General features: G+C 38.4%; 1 protein-coding gene across 7 annotated transcripts in view; it reads right to left on the minus strand.

Annotated features, from left to right (window-relative positions):
- PSPC1 (paraspeckle component 1) overlaps window positions 1–20862 on the minus strand; it is a 93550-nt gene that overhangs the window by 52097 nt on the left and 20591 nt on the right. The window contains exons 7-8 of one of the 7 annotated variants that reach the window (XM_074985119.1): window positions 18421–18493; window positions 14928–15128 (exon numbers count right to left, since the gene is read on the minus strand). The exons of 5 other annotated variants lie outside the window; for them this stretch is intronic. In XM_074985119.1, coding sequence (XP_074841220.1) covers window positions 18437–18493 — 57 coding nt within the window. In that variant the 3' untranslated portion in view covers window positions 14928–15128; window positions 18421–18436. Of the gene's footprint in view, window positions 1–14927; window positions 15129–18420; window positions 18494–20862 lie in introns of those variants that run through there. One more of the 7 variants, XM_074985160.1, reaches the window with a different exon arrangement.

A 20862-nucleotide genomic window follows, 5' to 3' on the forward strand; every position in this document is an offset into this window, starting at 1 on the left:
GTTTAGCAAGAAAATGAAAACTTCAGTGTAGAGTGACAAGCATTAACTCCTTTGCAAAGACCACATTTGGCATCACTTAAGTTCTGTTTTGGTACTACCACTCCTAAAAAGGAGCTATGCCCTACCCTTCCAACTCAGACAGTTGGAAACAGAACAGCACACATTAACTGTTGTATTACACCATATTTTACATTAGGTCAGGTTTTAAGACCAAACACATGAAGTAGACTTGAAAGCGGTCTTCCCTTTAAGCTAACAGTTGGACAGCCACCCTGGACAGATTCAAATACTGCCCAGCTGATTATCAGACCACCAACAGCTAGCAGCCTGTGTTTCCATTGGTGGTGCACATCCAAACATACCTCAGTGCACATAACAAAATTTATTATATGCATGGATGGAAAAAAATTAGACGGAACATTGCTTGAAAGGATTGGATTTTATCAATATGTGTTGGCACCCAATGATCTTACCATTCACACAAACAGATGAAAAATATCTTCACCAATGATCATTAAAATTCACAGATAAGGAAAGAAAAAAATTTAACAACTTACTGGAGTATGACTTAAGGATATTTATATTTTGATATCACATGTCAAAATACACAATTTGTGTCTGCTCTCATTAACAATTATTGCCGGTCTTCCCCCCAGCCGAACGTCCCACAATTATGAAAATTTAAATGAAAAATTTTTACAAAACACTGGTATCTGTTGAAATTACAATAATCATAATTCTGCCAACCCAGGCTGTAAGTATTAAATTCAACAAAAACTACTGCAAACACTGATACTATAAGAATCAAATCAATAAAAGCTATAACAAACCATATATATTTTATGTGAAATACACACAGGCACCCTCCTATGAAATCTTCATTTTCTGAAAAATATTATGGATGTTAATAATAATAGCAAAGATAACTTTCTTGGGGGGCGGGGGGAGGGTCGGAGAGAAAGACAGACCTCTTCTAGGGAAAAAAGATACATCAGCAATCTTTCCAAAGTGTTTTATACACAAATGTGTATGCTGGGGGTGAGAGAGAACTGAAATGCAACAACTTCTTTAAAAATCAGGTGGGCACGAATACAAGAAAAACTAGAATAAATTATTTAGGTCTCCACTTTTACTGCAGAACTTATTATTCTCCATAAATTATCACCTTCAAGGAAACCTCCATGTTAAATTCCCTTGTCCTGTATTTGTTACTAGCAGATTTAGCTGGTGTTACATGGGTCCTTAACTCAAATCTTTCTCTCTATATTTTCTTTAAAATAAAAGGAAAATACATGATTTACTAAAATGATTGTATTTTTCAAAAAGTGTTTTTATTAATCTTTATTTAAGATTTCTCAAAAACATTGTTGAAATTATTCTGTTTAATTATTTTAGCACCTTTCTTAAATGGGAATTCCATCAAGTATTTTTTGGTTCATTCCTACAAATTCTTATAATTTGCTATGTTTTAAAGAGCTAAATGTTTCCAATAACATTTTCTCATAGTTTTCAAACTTTAAGCATTCATTTAACTGTGCCAAAAAAGAGTACTATTCCAAACTTCAATCTTTTCTGTAAATTTTCTTGAGAAGCAATCCTATTCCAGATTAATCCAATTTTTCTGGCTCATCTTGGTTCAGTCATATCACTTTTAATGACTGTACTTGATTTGATAATTCTGTCTTTTTTCTGTTTGGTTTTGTGAGAAGCAATCCCATTCTAAACATATCCCATCTTCCTGCCACAACCAAGCCCTTATATTGCTTTAAGTTATGATAAAAGGAAGCTGTAATGAATTTGGTGTTCCTGGTTCTCACGTTTTGGAGGAGTTCTTGATCAAACAGATTCTAAAATATAACAGATTTTGGGAGGTACTGAAGGAATATCACCCACTACTGTGGAAACTTCCTTCATTCCCCCATGTAGACCCTGCAAAAATGGAGACAGAACCTTAATTACCTGAAGGTCCACAAAACATGTTTAATGCTTCCTGGGGCATTTACTGTTCAGTCTTCAGCTAGTTTTAATAAACAGAAGTTATAATCCCACAAGGATATTTCCTTGAGCAGAAGGGCTATATTTTATTTTAACATTTGCTAACAGAACGTTTTCTATAAAGTTACAATGTAATTGAAAATACAGATTGATATTTGATTCTAACACCACGAAAGTCGAGTAGGTTATAGTGTTGTACAAAATACACAGTCAAAGTGTTATAATTGTTAAATACAAAAAATACACCACGCACACGATCAACCCAAAGACAGCGTTTCATTAAAAGCATATTACTTATTGATAAGCCCATTAGAAATTTATCTTACCATCTTACCCACAGGCAGAACATTGAAGACTGAAGAGGAATATATAAGGTAATTCAATTCAACATATTATCTATTTGGTAAGACGTACCTGCTTTCAGATGAAAAACTAAGTCTACTTTCAAAAACTATAGCTTGTTAAATTCCTCTAGATGGGGGAACATATTAAAATAAAACTAACTTTCTTCTTCATCTTATAAAAAGCATTTAAATATTCTGAATATATTGAGACCAACAGAAAAGTGCTTTTCCCAAATTTCAATGACATTTATATTTTCCTGCATTTGAGAAAAGAATACACACAATTAGCCTTACTATGTACAAGTTTTCTGAAAAAAAATTATACCTGGTCTTTTTACATCATAATAATGGTCACTTTCTTTTCCTTCATAGGATATCAAAGTGCTATACCAAAGGTGAATATTACACCATTTCCGGATGGAGAAGATTAGGCAGACACACATTGAAAAAACAGATTCTGCCATCTTCGCTCAAGTTGTTTTCTATGGACTGAGTAAGCCCAATAACAGGGGTAGCAAATACCAGCCCGTGGGCTAGATCAGGTTCCTTAGGGTTAGCCCCCGATGGGCCACTGCTGCTTATTTATTTGCCTGCGCCTCCACAGGTATGGACAACTGCAGCTCCTGTTGGCCACAAATCATCATTGCAAGGTAATAAAAGCTGTGGGAAGCAGTGTCCCAGTCCACGGCTCTCAGTGGCTGTGTCTACAATAGAAATTAACTTCTAAGTTAACTTTGAAGTAAGGGGCTACTTCAAAGTAGCCTGCAGAGCGTCTACACACGCTTTTCCTTACTTCGAAGTTAACATTGAAGTAAGAGAGGCCAACCGCAAAGTCACTAATCCATTCCCGGCTTACTACGACCTGTAACTTCAAAGTAAATATGTGTACACGCTCTGCACTCCTTACTTCAAAGTAAGGAGTCCTCCAAGGAGGGGCCCCCCGGGAGGATGGAGACAGTCGGGACAGCCCAGGCAGGGCTCTATGGTCCCTGCCAGCTGCCTTAAAGGAAGCAGCTCCCTGGCAACCCGAGGCAGGAAGCTGAGAATGTGCCACAAGCAGGGCAGCATGAGCCCTGCCCTGGACTGCCATGCGACCCCATGCCTTCATCATTCTTGTCTCCTTTCTTTGAAGTAGAGAGTATGTGTGTGTGGACGTTTAACTTTGGAGTAGGGGAAAGCCTACTTCGAAGTAAGCAACTTTGAAGTTATTTTGTAGTGTAGACACAGACAGTGGCTGGGAACAGCAATCCAAGCCAGCTCAGTGGTTTCAGCAATAACCTTGTAAACCCAGGGTTGTGAGCTCAATCCTTGAGAAGGCCATTTATGAGGTGTGGGGCAAACACATTTAAAAAAAAAACAAACTCAGATGGTGCTTGGCCCTACCAAGAGGGCAGGGGACTGGACGTAACGACCTCTTGAGGTCCCACCCAGCTCTATGAGATATGTATATCTCCACGGGCAACAGGAACTGAAATCACCTGTATTGCAGATGAACAGGTAAATATAGTGACAGTGGCCCAACAGGGGCTAGCCTTTGTGAACCCTACCATGTTATTGCCCAGGCTTACCCTACATTAACTGCTCACAATCTGCTCAGAAGAATCCCAGTTCATCCAATTTCCAACTCTCTGCTCTAGCCTCACTGTCCCCCTCTTTCAGACTGTCACTAGAATGTAATCTGTTAAGAAAATCCCTGAACCCTTAAGATGTTTTAATGTCCATTGTGGAGGACCTTATAGATCTGATGATCACTGAGTGGAACAAGCAATGATTATATTGCTTTTTTAAAAAAAACAAAACTTACGTTTTCCCCATATATAGGGAAATACCAAAGGATATGTACGACTTCTGAAAAATAACTGAGAAAAATATTATTTTTGAAGCAAAAGGTATGTATTAGAACCCTCACATACTAAAACTGTACAATATATCCTAATTTTCTGAGCTAAGCCTTTTGGTACATGTACTCAATTTTCCTTCTCTCTTTGGAAAGCATCTAGCATGCTTTCTGAGGCATGTAACAGCAATAACAAATTTAAAATAGAGAACTTTTCACTTTTAGTCTACTGTTCAAAATTTCAAGGAATAAGGAAGAACATAATGCTCCTCAGAAGAAAACTGCAACCACCTTTTTGTGCTAACAAGTCTGTTCTCTCCTTCCAAATTACATATGTAAAAATGAGGGAAACTTTTTAAAATGTGTACTTTTTAAAAAAGTTTACCATCTTAAGATATGTGTACACATACACAGTACAACTGCCTGTGTATAAATACATACTTACAGAGAAGACAATGAGTTATTCATACAGGAATACTGGCTATTTACACTCCATTTTCAAATCAAAAGGTTTTGATAAACAGCGTTATTTCCTTAAGTACCATTTGGCAAAGTTAATGAGCTTTTCAGTTAACAACTGACCTAGGAATAAACAGACCATCCTAATAACACATGCATTTTTAGAGTAGTGGTTCACTAAAGGGGAAGGTGCAGTTGTTAGTATGGAGCTCCCATGAGTACGGGCACTCCCTCAAAAACACAAGCCAGAAATTAGTATCGCTCAGGCATTTCCATTCTCTACCTTTTATCTTTTCCCTACTATTCAAAACATCATTTAAAGTTGGCTTCTTCCACAGAATGGAATACCTTGTACTGCCTTGACCTCCTTGGATTCTGGGAACTGTCATGATAAATTCACAATGGAAAAAAACTGGACTTGTGCCCTTTCTTCTTTCATTATGGCTACACCTACACTAGAGGTATTTGTTGTCAGAAGTTTTTGTAGGAAGATATCTTCTGACAAAACTTCTCCCAACAAACTGCAGCCAGACCGCCAAAGCAGATCAAAAGAATGATATGCTCTGTTGATGAAAGCGGCTGGACTGCCTGACCATTCTATCGACAAAGTGGCCAACTGGAAGCACAGCAGACACGGTTGCCCGGTGTCTGGAAGCCCTTTTTGCCAACAGAAGGGACCCCGGAACGGTGAGACTGGCTTTTTGTTGACATATCTGTCGACAGAGGCATTCTTGCTCGTAGCAAGTGGGGTACGGCTGTCAAAAGTGCTGTGTTCTGCTAACTCACCGTTAGAGCACCTTTGGGAATCTGGACACTCCATCTAGTCTAGTCTAGACAGAACCTCTTGTGTGTAAAGCAGGACTGAAAGGGTTTATTTAAAAATGTTTTTAATTGGAAATTCAGCACCTACCTAAATAAAAAACTACATTGACTGGAATCAGACTGTCAGCACGGTAAAAGCCAGATTATCTGGAATTTGAACAACCGATAAGCTCAATTAATCGGCACATGCTCCAGTGAAGGGCTGCATAGGCAAAGAACTGGGACTGCCAGCTGCCCAAGTGTGGCATGCGGCTATGGGACAACTGTCCAGCTAGTGCCAGCAGCAGCAAAGCAAAGGGCTTCTTGCCCAATGGCTGTACGGCTTGCTGACTGGCCAGTGGCAGCAGAGCCAGTGGCCCCGCTCCAATATCCAGCATTTTTGATTATCTGGAAACCCTGGTTTCCTGGGGGTGTTAAGACAGTACAACTTGTACCAAACTCTGTTATCAATCTAACTTTAATAGCTAACCTTTTGAATAAACAGATGTTTTTCTTTATTCAGCACCCTCAAATATTCAAAAAATATATAAAGAGGTCACATGAAACATCTTCTAGAGCTCCTGCTGACTTACTGGAGACATCCATCAGAACAAAAAAGTTTACATTTTACATTGTTCATGTTTAGGATGAAAAACAAAAATATTTACAATGAAAAAAGTTTTTCAGGCCTTCTTTATATATCAAAGAAACAAAGAGGGCACATACACAATTCTTTAGAAGAAAGCTGTGTGCAAAACATATTAAAAAAATTTTAAAAACAAGTGAGAATCAAACAGCGTTCCTGCACTTTATTCCTAGTTCCCAGGAGCTGTGAAGCACAACAAAAGAATTAAGTAAGAAAAAAATTCTAACTTCATGATTCCCGCTTATCATTTCAATAATTCTCAAAAAATATGAACTTCGGGAGGAAAAAAACCCTAATTCAACAGCAGCCCATATTACCCTATTTGTTGCTATTTAAACATAGGATAAACTTCAAGCCAATCTGTAACCAGAGTTTCATAAACATTCATCACTTATGATGCCCTAGTGACAAAACTTATCTATTTCTGAGATATGAAATAATACTTACCTGTAAAAAGCTATGTAAAAAAGCAATAGCCACCTTGTCCAAGCTCATGATGTGTCCTCATGTTCAAGTGTCCAGAACTGGATGTTAAAGGATTTTATGTGGTTACTTATCCTCCAGTCATTTACTTTACTTTTGATTTAACTAACTAATTATAATTGTAATTGAACATGAAAACAGGAAATCTCAAGGAAAACTGGAGAATGTGTGTCAAGATTGAGCATCTGTTACCTTCACAGTTACAAACTTTTCCATTAATTCCATACTCCACAAATCCCCACTCATGGAGCCTGCAGAGATGAAGAGCTGTCTTACCCAGTGAGAGAGAAAGCTGGGCTAACTGTACCACCTGTACATGTAGAAATACAGCAAAAAAATCTTAACTTTAAAGTCACAAAATTTTAAAACAATGACATTTAAATGCATCACATGCATTAACAATTACCACAATGTATATGCAAAAGAGCTAGATAAATTCAGATCTACATATAGCAGGCACAAGATGCCTGAAAAGAATTATCTTCAAGATCAAATCCGAGAGATGAGATGCAAATAAAAAGTATAAACTATATTCCCAATTGTTTCAAGTAAAAACACCAAAAAGCCATCACCTATCATAGTTAAACTGCAACAAAATAAAATTAAATTCTAGTACTATTTTTCAATAGAATGCCCAGTACAGACTTCACTGCTATAGCGTTACAAAATTTTGAAGAGATGAACAGCAGTAAAAGAAGGTTCAAAGCCTACAAAACAAAATGTTTCTTTTCAGCAGAAATCTTACTTTTTTTCCTTCAGATTAACTGTTTCTATTACAATCGAACACACACTGTTTCACAGTACACATTTGTAGTTATAAATTTCTAAGAATACTTTATCATACATTCAACATGAGTAACACCAAGCACCCAGTATCACAACCAATTTATTATACATCAAAATACAGCCAAAAACCAAACTTGCAAACAGATTTGGAGATTGCAATTCCCAAAATCACATTGAGGTTTTTATAAAGGATACTTTCAGCAGAAGTCTTTATATAGTAGCAGCTTGATTATCCGGCATCCCTGGGGACCAGGGATTACCAGAAAATCAAATCTACTGGTTAGTTGAACTGATTGATCCTGGTGAGTGCGGCTGTACTGCTCCAGGCAGCTGTGGGAGTCACCCTGCTGCCGCCAATTCTGGAAGCACAGCTGGCCCCGGCCAGGAGTGGCTCCATAGCAGACAGCTCTACTCAGCCAGCCCTGGCCTGTGGAGCAAGCTACCCCCACTGTGGCAGCTAGCCCTAGGTCGGGGGTAGGAGTGGTGCATCTTCTCGGCAGCAGGCCCTGGGGCAGTTGCCCTGTGCAGGTTAACAGAACATGCTGGTTATCCAAGCACCAGGTAACATGGGTTTTACTGTATTCAGAACTGGCACTTGCATTTAAATAGGGCCCTACCAAATTCATGGCCATGAAAAACACATCACAGACAGTGAAATATGGCCTGCCCCTAAAAAATGTGGGGTTTTTTGTGCGCTTTTATCCTATTTTATGCAGATTTCACAGGGCATTTCTCAAATTGGGGATCCTGCCCAAAAAGGAGTTGCAGGGGGTCACAAGGTTACTTAGGAGGATTGCGATTTTGCCACCCTTACTTCTTTGCTGCCTTCAGAGTTCAATGGCCCACCTCTAAAGGCAGTATCCTGCCAGCCGCAGTTCAGAATTAGGAATAGCAATACCATACTATGCCACCTTTCTTTCTTCACTGCTGCCTTCGGAGCTGGTTGGGTGGAGAGCTGTGCCTGTTGACAGGGGTCCCAGCTCTGTACAGAAGAACAGCAATATCATACTATGCCATCCCTCTATACTACTACTGAGAGTGGCTCTCCAGCTGCCCTGGCCACGCAGAAGTAATGGTTCCATATTGAACCTCCCCCAAAAGTAATCCTATGTGCCCTCCCCCGCAACAACTCTTTTTTGGGTCAGGACCCCTACAATAACACTGTAAAATTTCAGATTTAAACAGTAAAATTCATGATTTCTGCTATTTTTAAAACCCTATGACCCTGAAGTTGACCAAAAAGGACCATGAATTTGGTAGGGACCTACAAGAAAAATAAAGTTGCAAACTGAAAGGATGTATACATGCTTGGGGAAATGAAAATATTTTACTTGAAAATTGTATTCCTCTGATAGGATTCAGGTCAGTCCATACACATAGCACCTTTATCTAAACCATACGATGTACCACAGAAAGAAGCACCAACATTGTAAATTTTACTGGCACAAAGCCAGGCACCATTCGATCGCTCCCTTAATTCCCAACAACTGTTGTCATGGATATCACAAGATTGTTATTAACTATTCAAAAAGGGAGAAGAGTGCAACAAAAGTCTAAGCAAATAAAGCAGATAATATGAATGAAACAGAGAAAATGTTTAATGATAAAAATGTCAGTCTAAGCTGACTATATGGGAAGCAACAGAGGTGAATACTAAAAATCTAAGTTGATTATTAGGACTAATCCAAATGAAGTGAAATACTCTTCACAATTTATAAATACATCCTCACTGATTCAGACCAGTCTATACAAACTTTCTCAAGCTGTAAGACAGCACTTTTTATCCAAACACCCCATATAGCTTTGCAAATGAGAGGTCACATGCTATTTTAATTATACATACTGAAATAGCATCCAAAAGCTAGTAGGGATCAATAGTCCATTTGTACCCGGTGTAATATGTTTCTGTGGCTGTCCTTTTAAACGAGTGATAAGCAACCGATTGCACACAGCCCTGTCTACCCCACTCCCTCATGTGCAAAGAGGCGCTGTATTTCCTATCCTTCTCTCTCCCTCCCAGCACTTTTAAATCACGACAGATTTGCTGATGCACACTCCATCCTCACTTCTCCCTGTCCTTCACACAGTTTGAATGTAGCAAATCAGCTGCTCAAGCTCTGGGAAGGAGAGGGAGTTGCAGGGACCGAGCATGAATCAGGCAACTCATGGAGCTTCGAAAGTGCTTGCAGGGAGTGGAAGTAGTAGAAAAGGCAACAGCGTCCCAGTGTGTGAGATGCGTGTGAAGGAGGGAGCAGATGGGGGTCCATGGGTCACAGATGCAGGCCTGAAGCCCACTGAGGAGTGCCACTCATATGGCCCACCCACTATTCTTGTTTGCCCATTCCTGCTTAAATTGGTAGTAAGGGAATGGAGATGATGGGGGGAGAAGCAGGGATTTTGCCAGAAGAGTGAAACAGCTATCCATTGTCTCCAGTAAGTCTGGCATTAGCAGAAATAAAAAGCAAGAACTTCTGCAGCAGTGCTTAGTAGAGCAATCTCCAAGGGTGGAAGATAATTCTACTTTCCAATATCAAAAAGGTGCCTAAATCTTGTTAATTCAGTCAGACCCAAGGTACACAGCTATAAAGAAGGGAAAGAAAAGATCTCTGCCTTGACTGCTGATGCTCGCAGGCCTGCTTTTACAAATGGTAGGCATGAGCCTGAGGGAAACTGAGTTAGGGATTCCCTATTACAAACTGCTGCTGGATGTCTAAAAATATTGTATACCATGTATTTGTGACATTTGGGGGGAAGTCTTGAGTGAGTTCCGCCAGACTCTCAGGGAGTAAGATTTTTTGTTTGTTGGGGGGGGGGGGGCGTTAAATCTTTTATCCTAAGGAATAATGGTCATTGGCCTTCTTTTACTAGCTGCAGTAAGAAAACTACAAGGAGGAGTCTGACTTATTCAAAGAAATGGGTGCCTGTCACTTCTCCGATGCAAGAAGGTGCAGCAACATAAATGCTAAAATAAATCACCATTTAAATGCATAAAGTGTGTGTCCTGTGCACCTTTTTGTACTGAAGAAATCTTTATGTTCAATTTGGGGGGAAGGGCAAAAAAGAGGGGGGGTTGCGCACTATTTTCTGTATTGCTGTAATATCAGGCTTAAATAATTAACCCACACATTGTTTTCTTTAAACAAAATTTTTAGTCTGAGCAATTTTGCTACACTATATTGTCTTTATTCTAACCTGAAAGAACTCAAAATATAGACAACCACCCGTCTCTAAATTTGCACATAAAACTTTTACATTAACTATTTGCAGATGGGAATTCAACAGTCAAAACAGATAGAAATGTACTTGCTATTCTTGCAGTCAAACAGACTTTTAGGGGTATATAGGATATAGATCAAGCTTTATACAATCATATAGAAAAAAAACCACGATCGCTGTCCCCGAAATTTTACAATTAACCTATTTAAAGATATAACATAAGACGACACAGAAGCCAGGGCAAAGAAGTGGGTCTGTCCCACGAAAGCTCACCTAATAAACTATTTTGCTAGTCTTTGAAGTGCTACTTGACTGCTTTTTGTTTTGATAGTGTATAGACTAGCATGGCTTCCTCTCTGTTACTATTAGGAAATAAGTACAGTAGACCCCCGACTCATGCAGAGGTTGCGTACTTGTACAACCCTACAGAAGTCAAATTTCGCATAACCTGGGGAGAGCCAGGAAATTGACTAGCACAGCAGCACTGGTCAATCTCCTGTGAGTGGCAGGCAGTCAAGAGCCTGGTTCCAGGCTGCCCACAGGAGAGGAGAAACTGACCAGCCCTGCTGCGCTGGTCCATTTCACAGCTCCTGTCAGTGGCAGCAGCCAAAAGTCATACTTCCACTCCTGTCAGGGGCAGCAACCTGACTCTCGAAGCCCCAACAGGAGTAGGACAGCAGCCTCACTCTTGCCGCCCCGACAGCTCCTGTCAGGGACTGTGAAAGTCAGTTTGTAGTTCCTGTCAGGGCAGCAGCCTGACTCTTGGCTGCTGCCACTGACAGGAGCAGCTGCCAACTGACAGGAATGGGGAAATCCTGTCAGGAGTGGCAGCCTGACTCATTGTCCCTGAAAGTAGCGGTTTTCCTGCTCCTGTTGGAGCAGCCAGAGTCAGGCTGCCACCCTACTCCCGTCAGGGGCAGCAAGAGTCAGGCTGCCACTGACAGGAGGAAACTGACTAGCACAGCAGCGCTGATCAGTTTTCTCACTCCTGCAAGCGGGGAGTGGGACCTGGCTCCCAGCTGCCAGCCACTCACTGCTGCACTGGTCATTTTCCCAGCTCCTTTGAGTAGCAGACAGCCTGGAGCCAGATGCCAACTCCCCACCACTCAGAGTTGTGTTAACCCATGATTGCACAACTTGAGTGTGTGTATCTTGGGGTTCTACTGCAGTAGTTTCAATAAAGTGAGAGTAGAATTCTAATTTCTGTCAAAGGCTGAGATGAGGACCAAAATGCAGCTCTGTAGGTCTCATCCATGAAGGGCGCCTCATTCTGGATTGGTCTTCGTGAAAAAATTTAGTGGCACTCAAGTTCGGAGACTGCTGAACAGAACCTATCTTTATCCATTTTGATCATCACAATCAAGATGCAATCAGCAATGTTATCTAATCCAGTGTTTCTCAACCACTTTTTATAAAGGACCCTTTTAAAAAAATTGTAAGTACTGCCACTACCTACAATTTTCAGACATGCACAATTCTTTTCTACCATTGCATCACATTTGTTTAAACAACTTAATTGTAACTGGCTGGCTGGAAGAAACTGATTATTGTCAATAAACTTGCCATTGTACTTATGATTGTGCAAAAAGGATAAATAAAAAAAATTAGATGAAATAAGTCTTTTGTTAATTCATAAAAAAGGTTGAGAAACACTGAGTTAATGTACCCTCTCTAACAGCTCTGTTTACCCCCACAGGTACACATACAAGGGTATCTGGTCTAGGGCTCTCAACAAGATGTTTAGCAATTTACTTTGAATTCCATTTTCATACACAATGAATGCATTTGCAAGAATTTTTCCTCAAGTTTCTTGATCTGCCTACCATGCCGAAGGAAAGAACTAAGAAAACTAGATATAAAAGTCTAGAAAAATGAATAAAAAGTATCTTCTGCATTCTCTGCAAGACTCAACAAAATTATGATTCTGAAGAAACAGTGGCATGGATTCAATTAGTGATTTCTGCTAATTTCACAGTGATCCTGCCAACTGCATGATGTAGACAAAAGCTTAGTATGTATGGACTGACAAGTCTTCTACATTCTGTTTTACAAAATCACCTACTGATTGTATGTTCTTATAGAAAAACAGGAATTTAATGTACATTCTGTTCAACAGAATTTTGTACAAACACTGAAAATGTCACAGCTACATTAAAATTAAAAGATTACCAACATTAGAATTGTATACTCAATACATCCAAATAACTTGGGTAAGACTATTTTTGCACGTCAAAGGAAAATAAAAAACCTTTCAGCTCAACACTATATTTTAAAGAATCTGAACATTCCTACTTCACTCTGTGTGATTTGCAAGTTATAATTAAAATTCAGAATTTCCTTACAATGAGCAGAGCTGAGCCAATGCTACTCATTGCTATATTATTGAAACACAATATTAGTAACACGATATGTTTCTGAGCTATACATAGAAGTCAGTTCCCAACCTACATAAAATACTAATGGAGCAGGAAAAAAAAAATCTCCTTTATCTATTCTTGAAAGCCTTCTTACCCCTATTCCAGATATTCTCAAACTGTGTACACAAGCTTGTTCAAAGTGTTACACTGGAAGATGGTGGGCTGTCCCCATTGAGGGAAAGCGAGGCCCAAGATCAGCCACATTATATGGCCCTTTTAAAGAAAAAAAAATATTCAGGAGAGCAGAAGATTAACTGAGGCTTGGGACTCAGGTGTTAGATAACTACTTCCTTAACATCATAAAATCCAGCCTTTTCAGAAGACTAAGAAGATGGTAAACTCAAAGAGCAGTGGGTCACTGAAACAGGAGAAGCATTCCCTGACAGGGAAACCAGCATCAGAAGGGAAGCTGGTAGGCTGGGGAAGCTCGCCTGACTCAACACCCAAATCCAAAAAGCGGGCATGACCATACCATAGCTTGTGAGCAGCATGCTGGTCTTTTGCAGTTAAAATCTGCTCCCAGAGAGGAGCTCCCCCCTTCAATCTACCCTTTCCCATTCTCCACCTACAAGCCTGGGAAAGGGAAGTTAGGGGTTTCTGCCCTGCACAAGAGTGGTAGGACCCAGTGATTCTGCCCTGCAGGAAGCCAAGATGAAAGTGGGGGGATTGGGAAATGACTTCAGCACCCCAGTAAGCCCACCCTATAGGGCAGCCTGTGTTTCTGTTGTGGCTCTCCAACTTAGAAAAATTATTATGTGATGCTCAGAGGGTCAGTAAATATGCTCACTTCTGCCACAGTAGAGGATGGCTGTGAGGACGCAGGACCAAGAGGACAAAATAAGTCACTCCAAGGAAGGTTGTGTTGGGAAAGGCATAATCTACATGCAAGTGAGCTGGAGAAGCCTGTGCGAACACTGGCATAATACAAAGAACAAGGGCAATGAAAACCCATCACCATGAGGAAGGCACTATGAGTCCAATGCAAGAGGAAATCTATGGAAAAATCCTCAGAGAAGCCATGAGCAGCAGAGGAACTGGCAGAAATCTATGGTTCAAAGGGAACAGGGTGGGCACCTGAATCATGGGTGACTGAAGCTGCCTGATTCTTGGGTGAAGCATCCACCTCACGTTTCTGCTCCTCCCTTCTATGCCCTCCTTTCGCTCCTTCCCCACATACCCACTCCCCGAGCCTTTCCCACACTCCACCCAAAGTAACGACCCTCAGTATAACCTGTGGCTTCAAAAATTCTCCTCTTCTGCATGAGGACAAAAATTAAAGCTTCTGAAGTTTTTCCACAGAAACAAACAGAAGACACTCAAACCCCATCTCAGAATAGCCAGTACCCAGGTGCTAAAAGCACTAATTTAAACTAAGCAGAGCAGGGAACTGAACCAATTGTCTCTCACGTCCCAGGAAAGTGTCCTGACCATCAAGCCATTCAGGGCTGGGTGAGAGTCTGGTTATCACCAGAAATTCTATTTTGAAACTAAACCTTCTTCCAAACAAGTTTCAACAAAGCAGGTGGGTTCCTGCAAAATTACAGTTTCAAACAAACAGGCATTTTTTGACCAAAATTTTTTATCAAAATATCCTGAACTGCTGTCCTTTCTCTCACCCAATTCCTCTTCTAGTTTTCTTTTCCCCCACAGACATCTACACCAGTGAAATTAAAATAATGTATTGTATTAGGAGTCTGTGAATATGTAAGTTAATCTATGAAGACCGAAAATAAATGTGCACAAAAGGAATAAAACTACATGTGGTTCTTGAAAAATCTTTTTTGTTTTTAATGAGGTATGTGAACCAGTAAACTTTGGTAACCAATGATGTACTCTATTAGCAGGGGTCTGGGAAACCTGTGAGGAACTGCAGGCTAACTGCTAACTCATTGTAAATGTGGTTTAATTGTTCTATCTTGTAAACATGGAACGTGGGAATACACCTTTGGCAGAGAAGACCAGAGTCTACAACAGAGTGATCCTGAGGGCAGGATCTTCAGGAGAACCCAGTTCTAAAGAGAAGGCTCAGACTGTTCATAATGTTATTCTGGAATTACATTTTTATTAATAAAAGTAGGGTCCCTCTATGGGCACAGCTCTTGTGGTACCTGAGTGGTGACTCCACTTGCTTTACACCACTCTTACTACAGAAAGAATGAGAAAAGAAAAGAAAGTTAAGAATTTCAGACAGTACCTTCCCATATTAATACTCAAAAATATTTTCAGTAACACAGGAGCTACCTGCAAAACTAGAAGACAACTTGCATATAGATTTGTTAAACACAACATAAAATGTTTCATAAACATGAACAAACATTTCTGCTGTAACAACTGGATCTGCGCTATTTGTTAATTTTTTCCCTTCTATAAGAAAATTCAGTAACTGAATTACTTACAGCCCTTTTAATTCTTCTGCAGTCTGAAAATCTAAGTTTTGTTTCTGAAAATAAACCTGATGTATTCTTAATATTTAACAGCTGTTGCAGAATAGTGCCCATTACCAATTAAGGCCCGCAGTACATATTTCGGTGGGAGTTTTGTGCATGGAAAAAAAAAACATAAGGACACAAAACGTAACTGCTTTCCCTATTACATGCATTATCCCCATCTTTTTAAAAGAAAACTTTTAAATGATATTGCCAAGCCAATTTAACCCAGATACAAAGAAATGTAGAAATATGCCACACCATTTGCCCCTACTGCCAACCTACAAGGCTTTATTACATGAAATAACTTGAATTAACACTGAGGGGGGGGGCAAAAAAGTGTTGCACTCATGACTTTTGTTCATTTAGTTTTGTCCGTTTCACTTAATCAAAACTGTCTTTTCACAACCTAGTTTCACATTAAAAGATCTATAAAATCTATTAAGGCATTAAACAACTTATCATTCCATACATCAGTATGTATACTGCATTGCAATGAGAAGACAATTACTAAGTGAAACACTTCAATAAATATAGCAGCATAACAGCAGTTTATCCTGAAAAACAAACTATATTCATGGACTACTGGGATGAGTCACAGTCTGAAAAGCACATTAAGTTGACCAAATTATTATAGAAACTAATTGGCATTCACTGATAGCAGAAGACTCGCTGTTACAGCCTCGTTTGAAGATACATTCGTTTCACTTTGTTTACTTAAGGTATATTATGTGGCACAAGTGACAATTTCTTCAAAGGACCCCCCATTCCCCCCCAAAAAAAATTAAGAAAAAAAAAGAATACTAGTTTTATGACACAGGTTCAGTCCTGCATTTAGAATTCCTAAAATTAGCAAGATCCTTAGATGCACAGTGTAACCAGAATGACTGAAATGCAGTTCTGCTCATTAAATGTCATCAAAAAAAAAAGAGTCAAAGGTGTGTAATTGACCAATACTGTTTTTCAGATTTAAGGCAGGCTTAAATGATCCTCTCTTTTCTGTTTCTTTACAGGTTGAATTTAGGCCTCTTACTTCTGTTTATTTGTACATCAGCATGCAACAGGGCCAGCCACAACAGCACGGCCTTCAGGAAAGAAAAGAAACTGGAAAATAAGTTGCTCTTCAGTTTTGGAGTGGACTAGGAAGGAAAAATTCTTTATAAAGAAACTTGCCACCAACTTGTATGGAGGGTAGGAGGGAGAAGATGAGGAAGAATTGCACCATAAGTTCTTTTTCTCTATTCTGCCTCCAGATCTTTTTAGAGTTTCTAAGTTTTGAAACTACTACAGAAGCTTCTATTCATGCAACCTCAAATACCTACAGAACATAGGCAGAAGCTCCACTATTGTGGTAAGAAAAGAAATGGGAAGTCAACTAAACATCATTAACAATTTTTTTAAAAGATACAGGAGTAAATTTTTAGAAGAGTAAGTGGCTTATGAGTTTAAATCTCACTGACATTCTGCTACACTTCAGTTAAATGCCAGTGTCACTTTCAAAACATGAACTTGGGGTAATATATTCAAAACACCAAAGTTTACACCATGATTTCCTGTTTTAAAGATCAGTACATCAATCTTGACTGTGAAGACACAGTTCAATCCTGGTAAGAAGTGTTTTATCAGGTTACAATACTCCATTTGATCTTATTATATACAATAAACTCTTTCATATCTGGCATTCTATCATTCAGAACTCTCAAATAAGAGAGATTTTCACCATAAGCAAATTTAGTCACATTTTCCATAAGTATAGTACAATGAAAGTAAATACAAATAAATATAGCAAATACAGTATAAGTTTACAGTGTACAATGCTACTGTAGTTGGTAAATATAGTAATCTGCATACATTTTTGTTTGCTTCTTAATATCTAATTTTATTTTTCTTTAGTGTTATGGATAATAGAGTGGTATACCTAGCAATGCATAATACTTACATATCTAAAAAACTCCAGTCCACAGGTTATGGGGTATGAAAGAGTTTACTTTATTCTGTTGTACTGCTGCTGCAGAACTAAACTGGATCCCATCCCACATCTCTAAGAACACAATCTGTGCATATTCTGTGTATTTTTGGTAGACCTGTACCAAATGCGAAATTTTTTTTAGTATTGGTTCTCCCCTTCCTCCCATCAAATGAGGAAAGTGAATTCAAATAGAAGATTCAAAGCACTGAAATAAACAATTGGGGAAATGGTTTTGATACATAAGCCAACATCATTCACTTTAGCATCCAATGGACTGGTTTTTAAACATTATAGAATTTAAACAGCTTTACTAAGTATCACTTTTGAAGCTGTGTGCGCTGAAGAGTAAGAAATATATTTAAAAGCAAGTATTTATGTGACAAGTAAATAAAATTCTGCATCTGTTATCCATTATAGACAAATTCTCCTTTTAGCAAGGAACAGTATTTTTGCAAAGTAACAGTTATGATGGGATGAAGGAGGAAAATAGTTTCCAAACTAAATGATAACACAACTCCTGACAACTGAAAACTGTACAAAATGTATATATTGGTTTTTGGATTTATAAAGGAGGACTTCTGCAAGCACCAAACTTCAAAGAATAAGAAAACAGAACACTAAATACTATAAAAAAGAGATTTAAAGGAACTTTCACTGCATTAAAAGGTAACACTAAGGTAACTTTCACTGCATGAAAAAGGTAACACATTAAGCCAGAGAGGAAGCAGATTCCTAATTTGATAAATTCAGTATTAGCTTCAATTAGAAAATCTTATTTGGATTATATTTTTTGTCAGATAAATATAAAATTGAGAAATACTGACAAGTAACTGAACCAAATACAATCAATAAAGTATATTAAAAACAGCACCAAACTCTTCCCAAAGTGCTCTTTTCAAAATAAGTCAAACATATTGAAAATCAAAATCTAAGAGAATTAAAAAATAATTAAAGATATGGAAAGTAACTTTAATGAATGAAGATATCCTGACACAAGATTCTTGCATGAAGGGTTCCAGTTCTTGTAATTATCACACTTACCATTTAGGTCCTTCTTTTAAATTGAACAGTGAAAAGGGTAGGATATAAGTGAAGGAAGCTTATATTTTCTAAGCTTTTAAGAAACAAAAACAAGTATTAGAAACAACTTCTTTCCAAATTCAAAAATCACATTAGCGTATGATCCTTTAAAGATTAAGAAGCATGCCGTAATCAGTGTTTGCTGGCAAAGATTTGACACCGTGAAAGTCATCCAGGAATATATTCATATATTATAGAATTACTTTTTCAGACAAAAAAAAATTCAAAATTTGAAGTTTCAAAAACAGAGGTAAACATTCTTAATATTGATAAAAATGACACTCTAATGCTAAAACAAACCAGCAGATCACATCTGCTTACAGTTAACAATATCAGCTAGAAACTGATCATAGATAAAAACCCTACTCATTAATCCTACAGTAGAAATTGTTTAGAGACACCACCTCTCAGTATCCTGAAATTAGTTATCTTTCTGGTTTACTCCAAAACAAAATGTTTTTAGGAAGCAAGCTCCTGTTTACACTAAGTTTACTGTTACTTACACTTACCTACAGATGCACTGTAATATACTTATATAAAGTTGGTTTCATCTTTTACACAACTTTTAATTTTGAATCTAATTATAATAAGTATTCCTCCAGTAGAAACCACTGCTAAAGGAAAAGTACTACAATTATGTAAACTACTGAATTTTAATTTTTTTCACAGCTTTAAAATTTATATTTGAAGGAAAGCCATCTTATCACTACAATACTGAAATTACTAAACCTTACTGAGAACCAGGAATATTTGGAATTTGCCATTTCCAGTTCATATGACATATTCCAAATTAAAATAAATAAATTCATATGTAACCATTTTTAGGAGCATCACACTTATGATTATTACTAAATATTCATATGGTTTCCTGCTGCAGCACTGCTTTGGTAGATTACAAGTTACTCAGAGTGGAACCCAATGGAAAAGTTATACAGAGTTTCTCTCAAAGAGTTTACTGTAAGTACATCACACTTTGCTCCCCAAAAAAGGCATCCTGACCACTTCAAAGTGTGAAACAGCATAAATTATTAGCAGAGTTAAAATTGTGTTCATCTGAACCATCCCTCTCCCTTCTGATACATGTGTGTGTCTATTCAGGACATCAGCTTTAAAAATAAGTCGAACTTCAGTGAAATGATAGGATCTGATGTTCACATCCATTTAGCCTTAAAAGATACTGACGGGTAAGACAAATGCTATTTGTCACAAGTTATATGCTATAGGCCTTTAGACACGAATGTGAACCATAAAGTCAAATCTGGCTTTACAAGTACATTGTCAAGAGCAGATTATCATAAAATACTTCACTGCAGTGTTCAAAAATAATTTTGTTAAGTTGTATAACATATAAATCCTATGATACCTATGAACTACATACTAAGGGGAGATCGGAAGGCTAAAATATTTCTACTTCTGAAATCTCCTTTTCTTGTATCGCTTTCCTCACCCAAAAGAAAAATCATGAACAGTGCTTACACATTTTTTTCACAATGCATGCACATACAGAAATGAAGGGGGAAAAAAATCTCAAAATATTTTTTGCAGCAAGCTTTTTAGACAAGTGTGATCAAATATGGATCTGCTGAAAAACTCAACACTTGGCAATGCCATAGAGAAAGCCATAAGCCAGGATTTCTCAAGCTTCATTCCACCATGACCCACTTTTGACAATGAAGATTACTACATGACCCCAGAGCAGGGGGACCAAAGCCTGAGCCCACCTAAGCCCCTCCACCCTCGAAGATGCAAACCCCAGCTTATTCAGCTCCAGGCAGAGGGCCTCTAACCTAAGCATTATTGAGTAGGGTTGAAACCCTCAGGCTTCTGCTTTGGCCTTAGGCTTACAGATGCCAACACTCCAGGACTGGTATGGAGTCTTGAAGAATTAAATATTAAAATCAGTAATATTAAAAATTATGTCCTGCAATGAAATCTTCAGAAAACGCATCCAACCAAAATTGGAACTCCAACCAGCAGGGCTCAGATATCAATCTGGTGCATAACACGCCAAAGTCAGCCCTGGGGAACCCATTAAAACAGGCCTGAACCTCCCACCCAGTTTGAGAACCACTGCTATAAACCCATGTTTTTCTTTTTGGTCCTGCCCTAACAGTACAAAAAAAAAAAGCCTGCTTAGAATGGCAATAGTCTTCTATAGTTTTGTTGAAAAAACGCACTAGATAACTACGAACGTAAGTCTTGGGTTCCTTTCAACCTTAATAGCTAGTACGCTGGTGCTGAATATTTAATAATGATATTCTTTCCCCAAATAGTGAAATCATAAGGGTAAATACTAAAAACTAGACAAAAGCTAAGGCCTTGTCTTTAGGTAACTTGCACAATTATGGATATTTTACGTGGCCCAAGCTCCACTATGCAGATGTATATATACACACCACCTTT

The sequence above is a fragment of the Carettochelys insculpta genome, chromosome 1 (assembly GCF_033958435.1).
Source record: "Carettochelys insculpta isolate YL-2023 chromosome 1, ASM3395843v1, whole genome shotgun sequence".
NCBI lineage: Eukaryota > Metazoa > Chordata > Testudines > Carettochelyidae > Carettochelys > Carettochelys insculpta.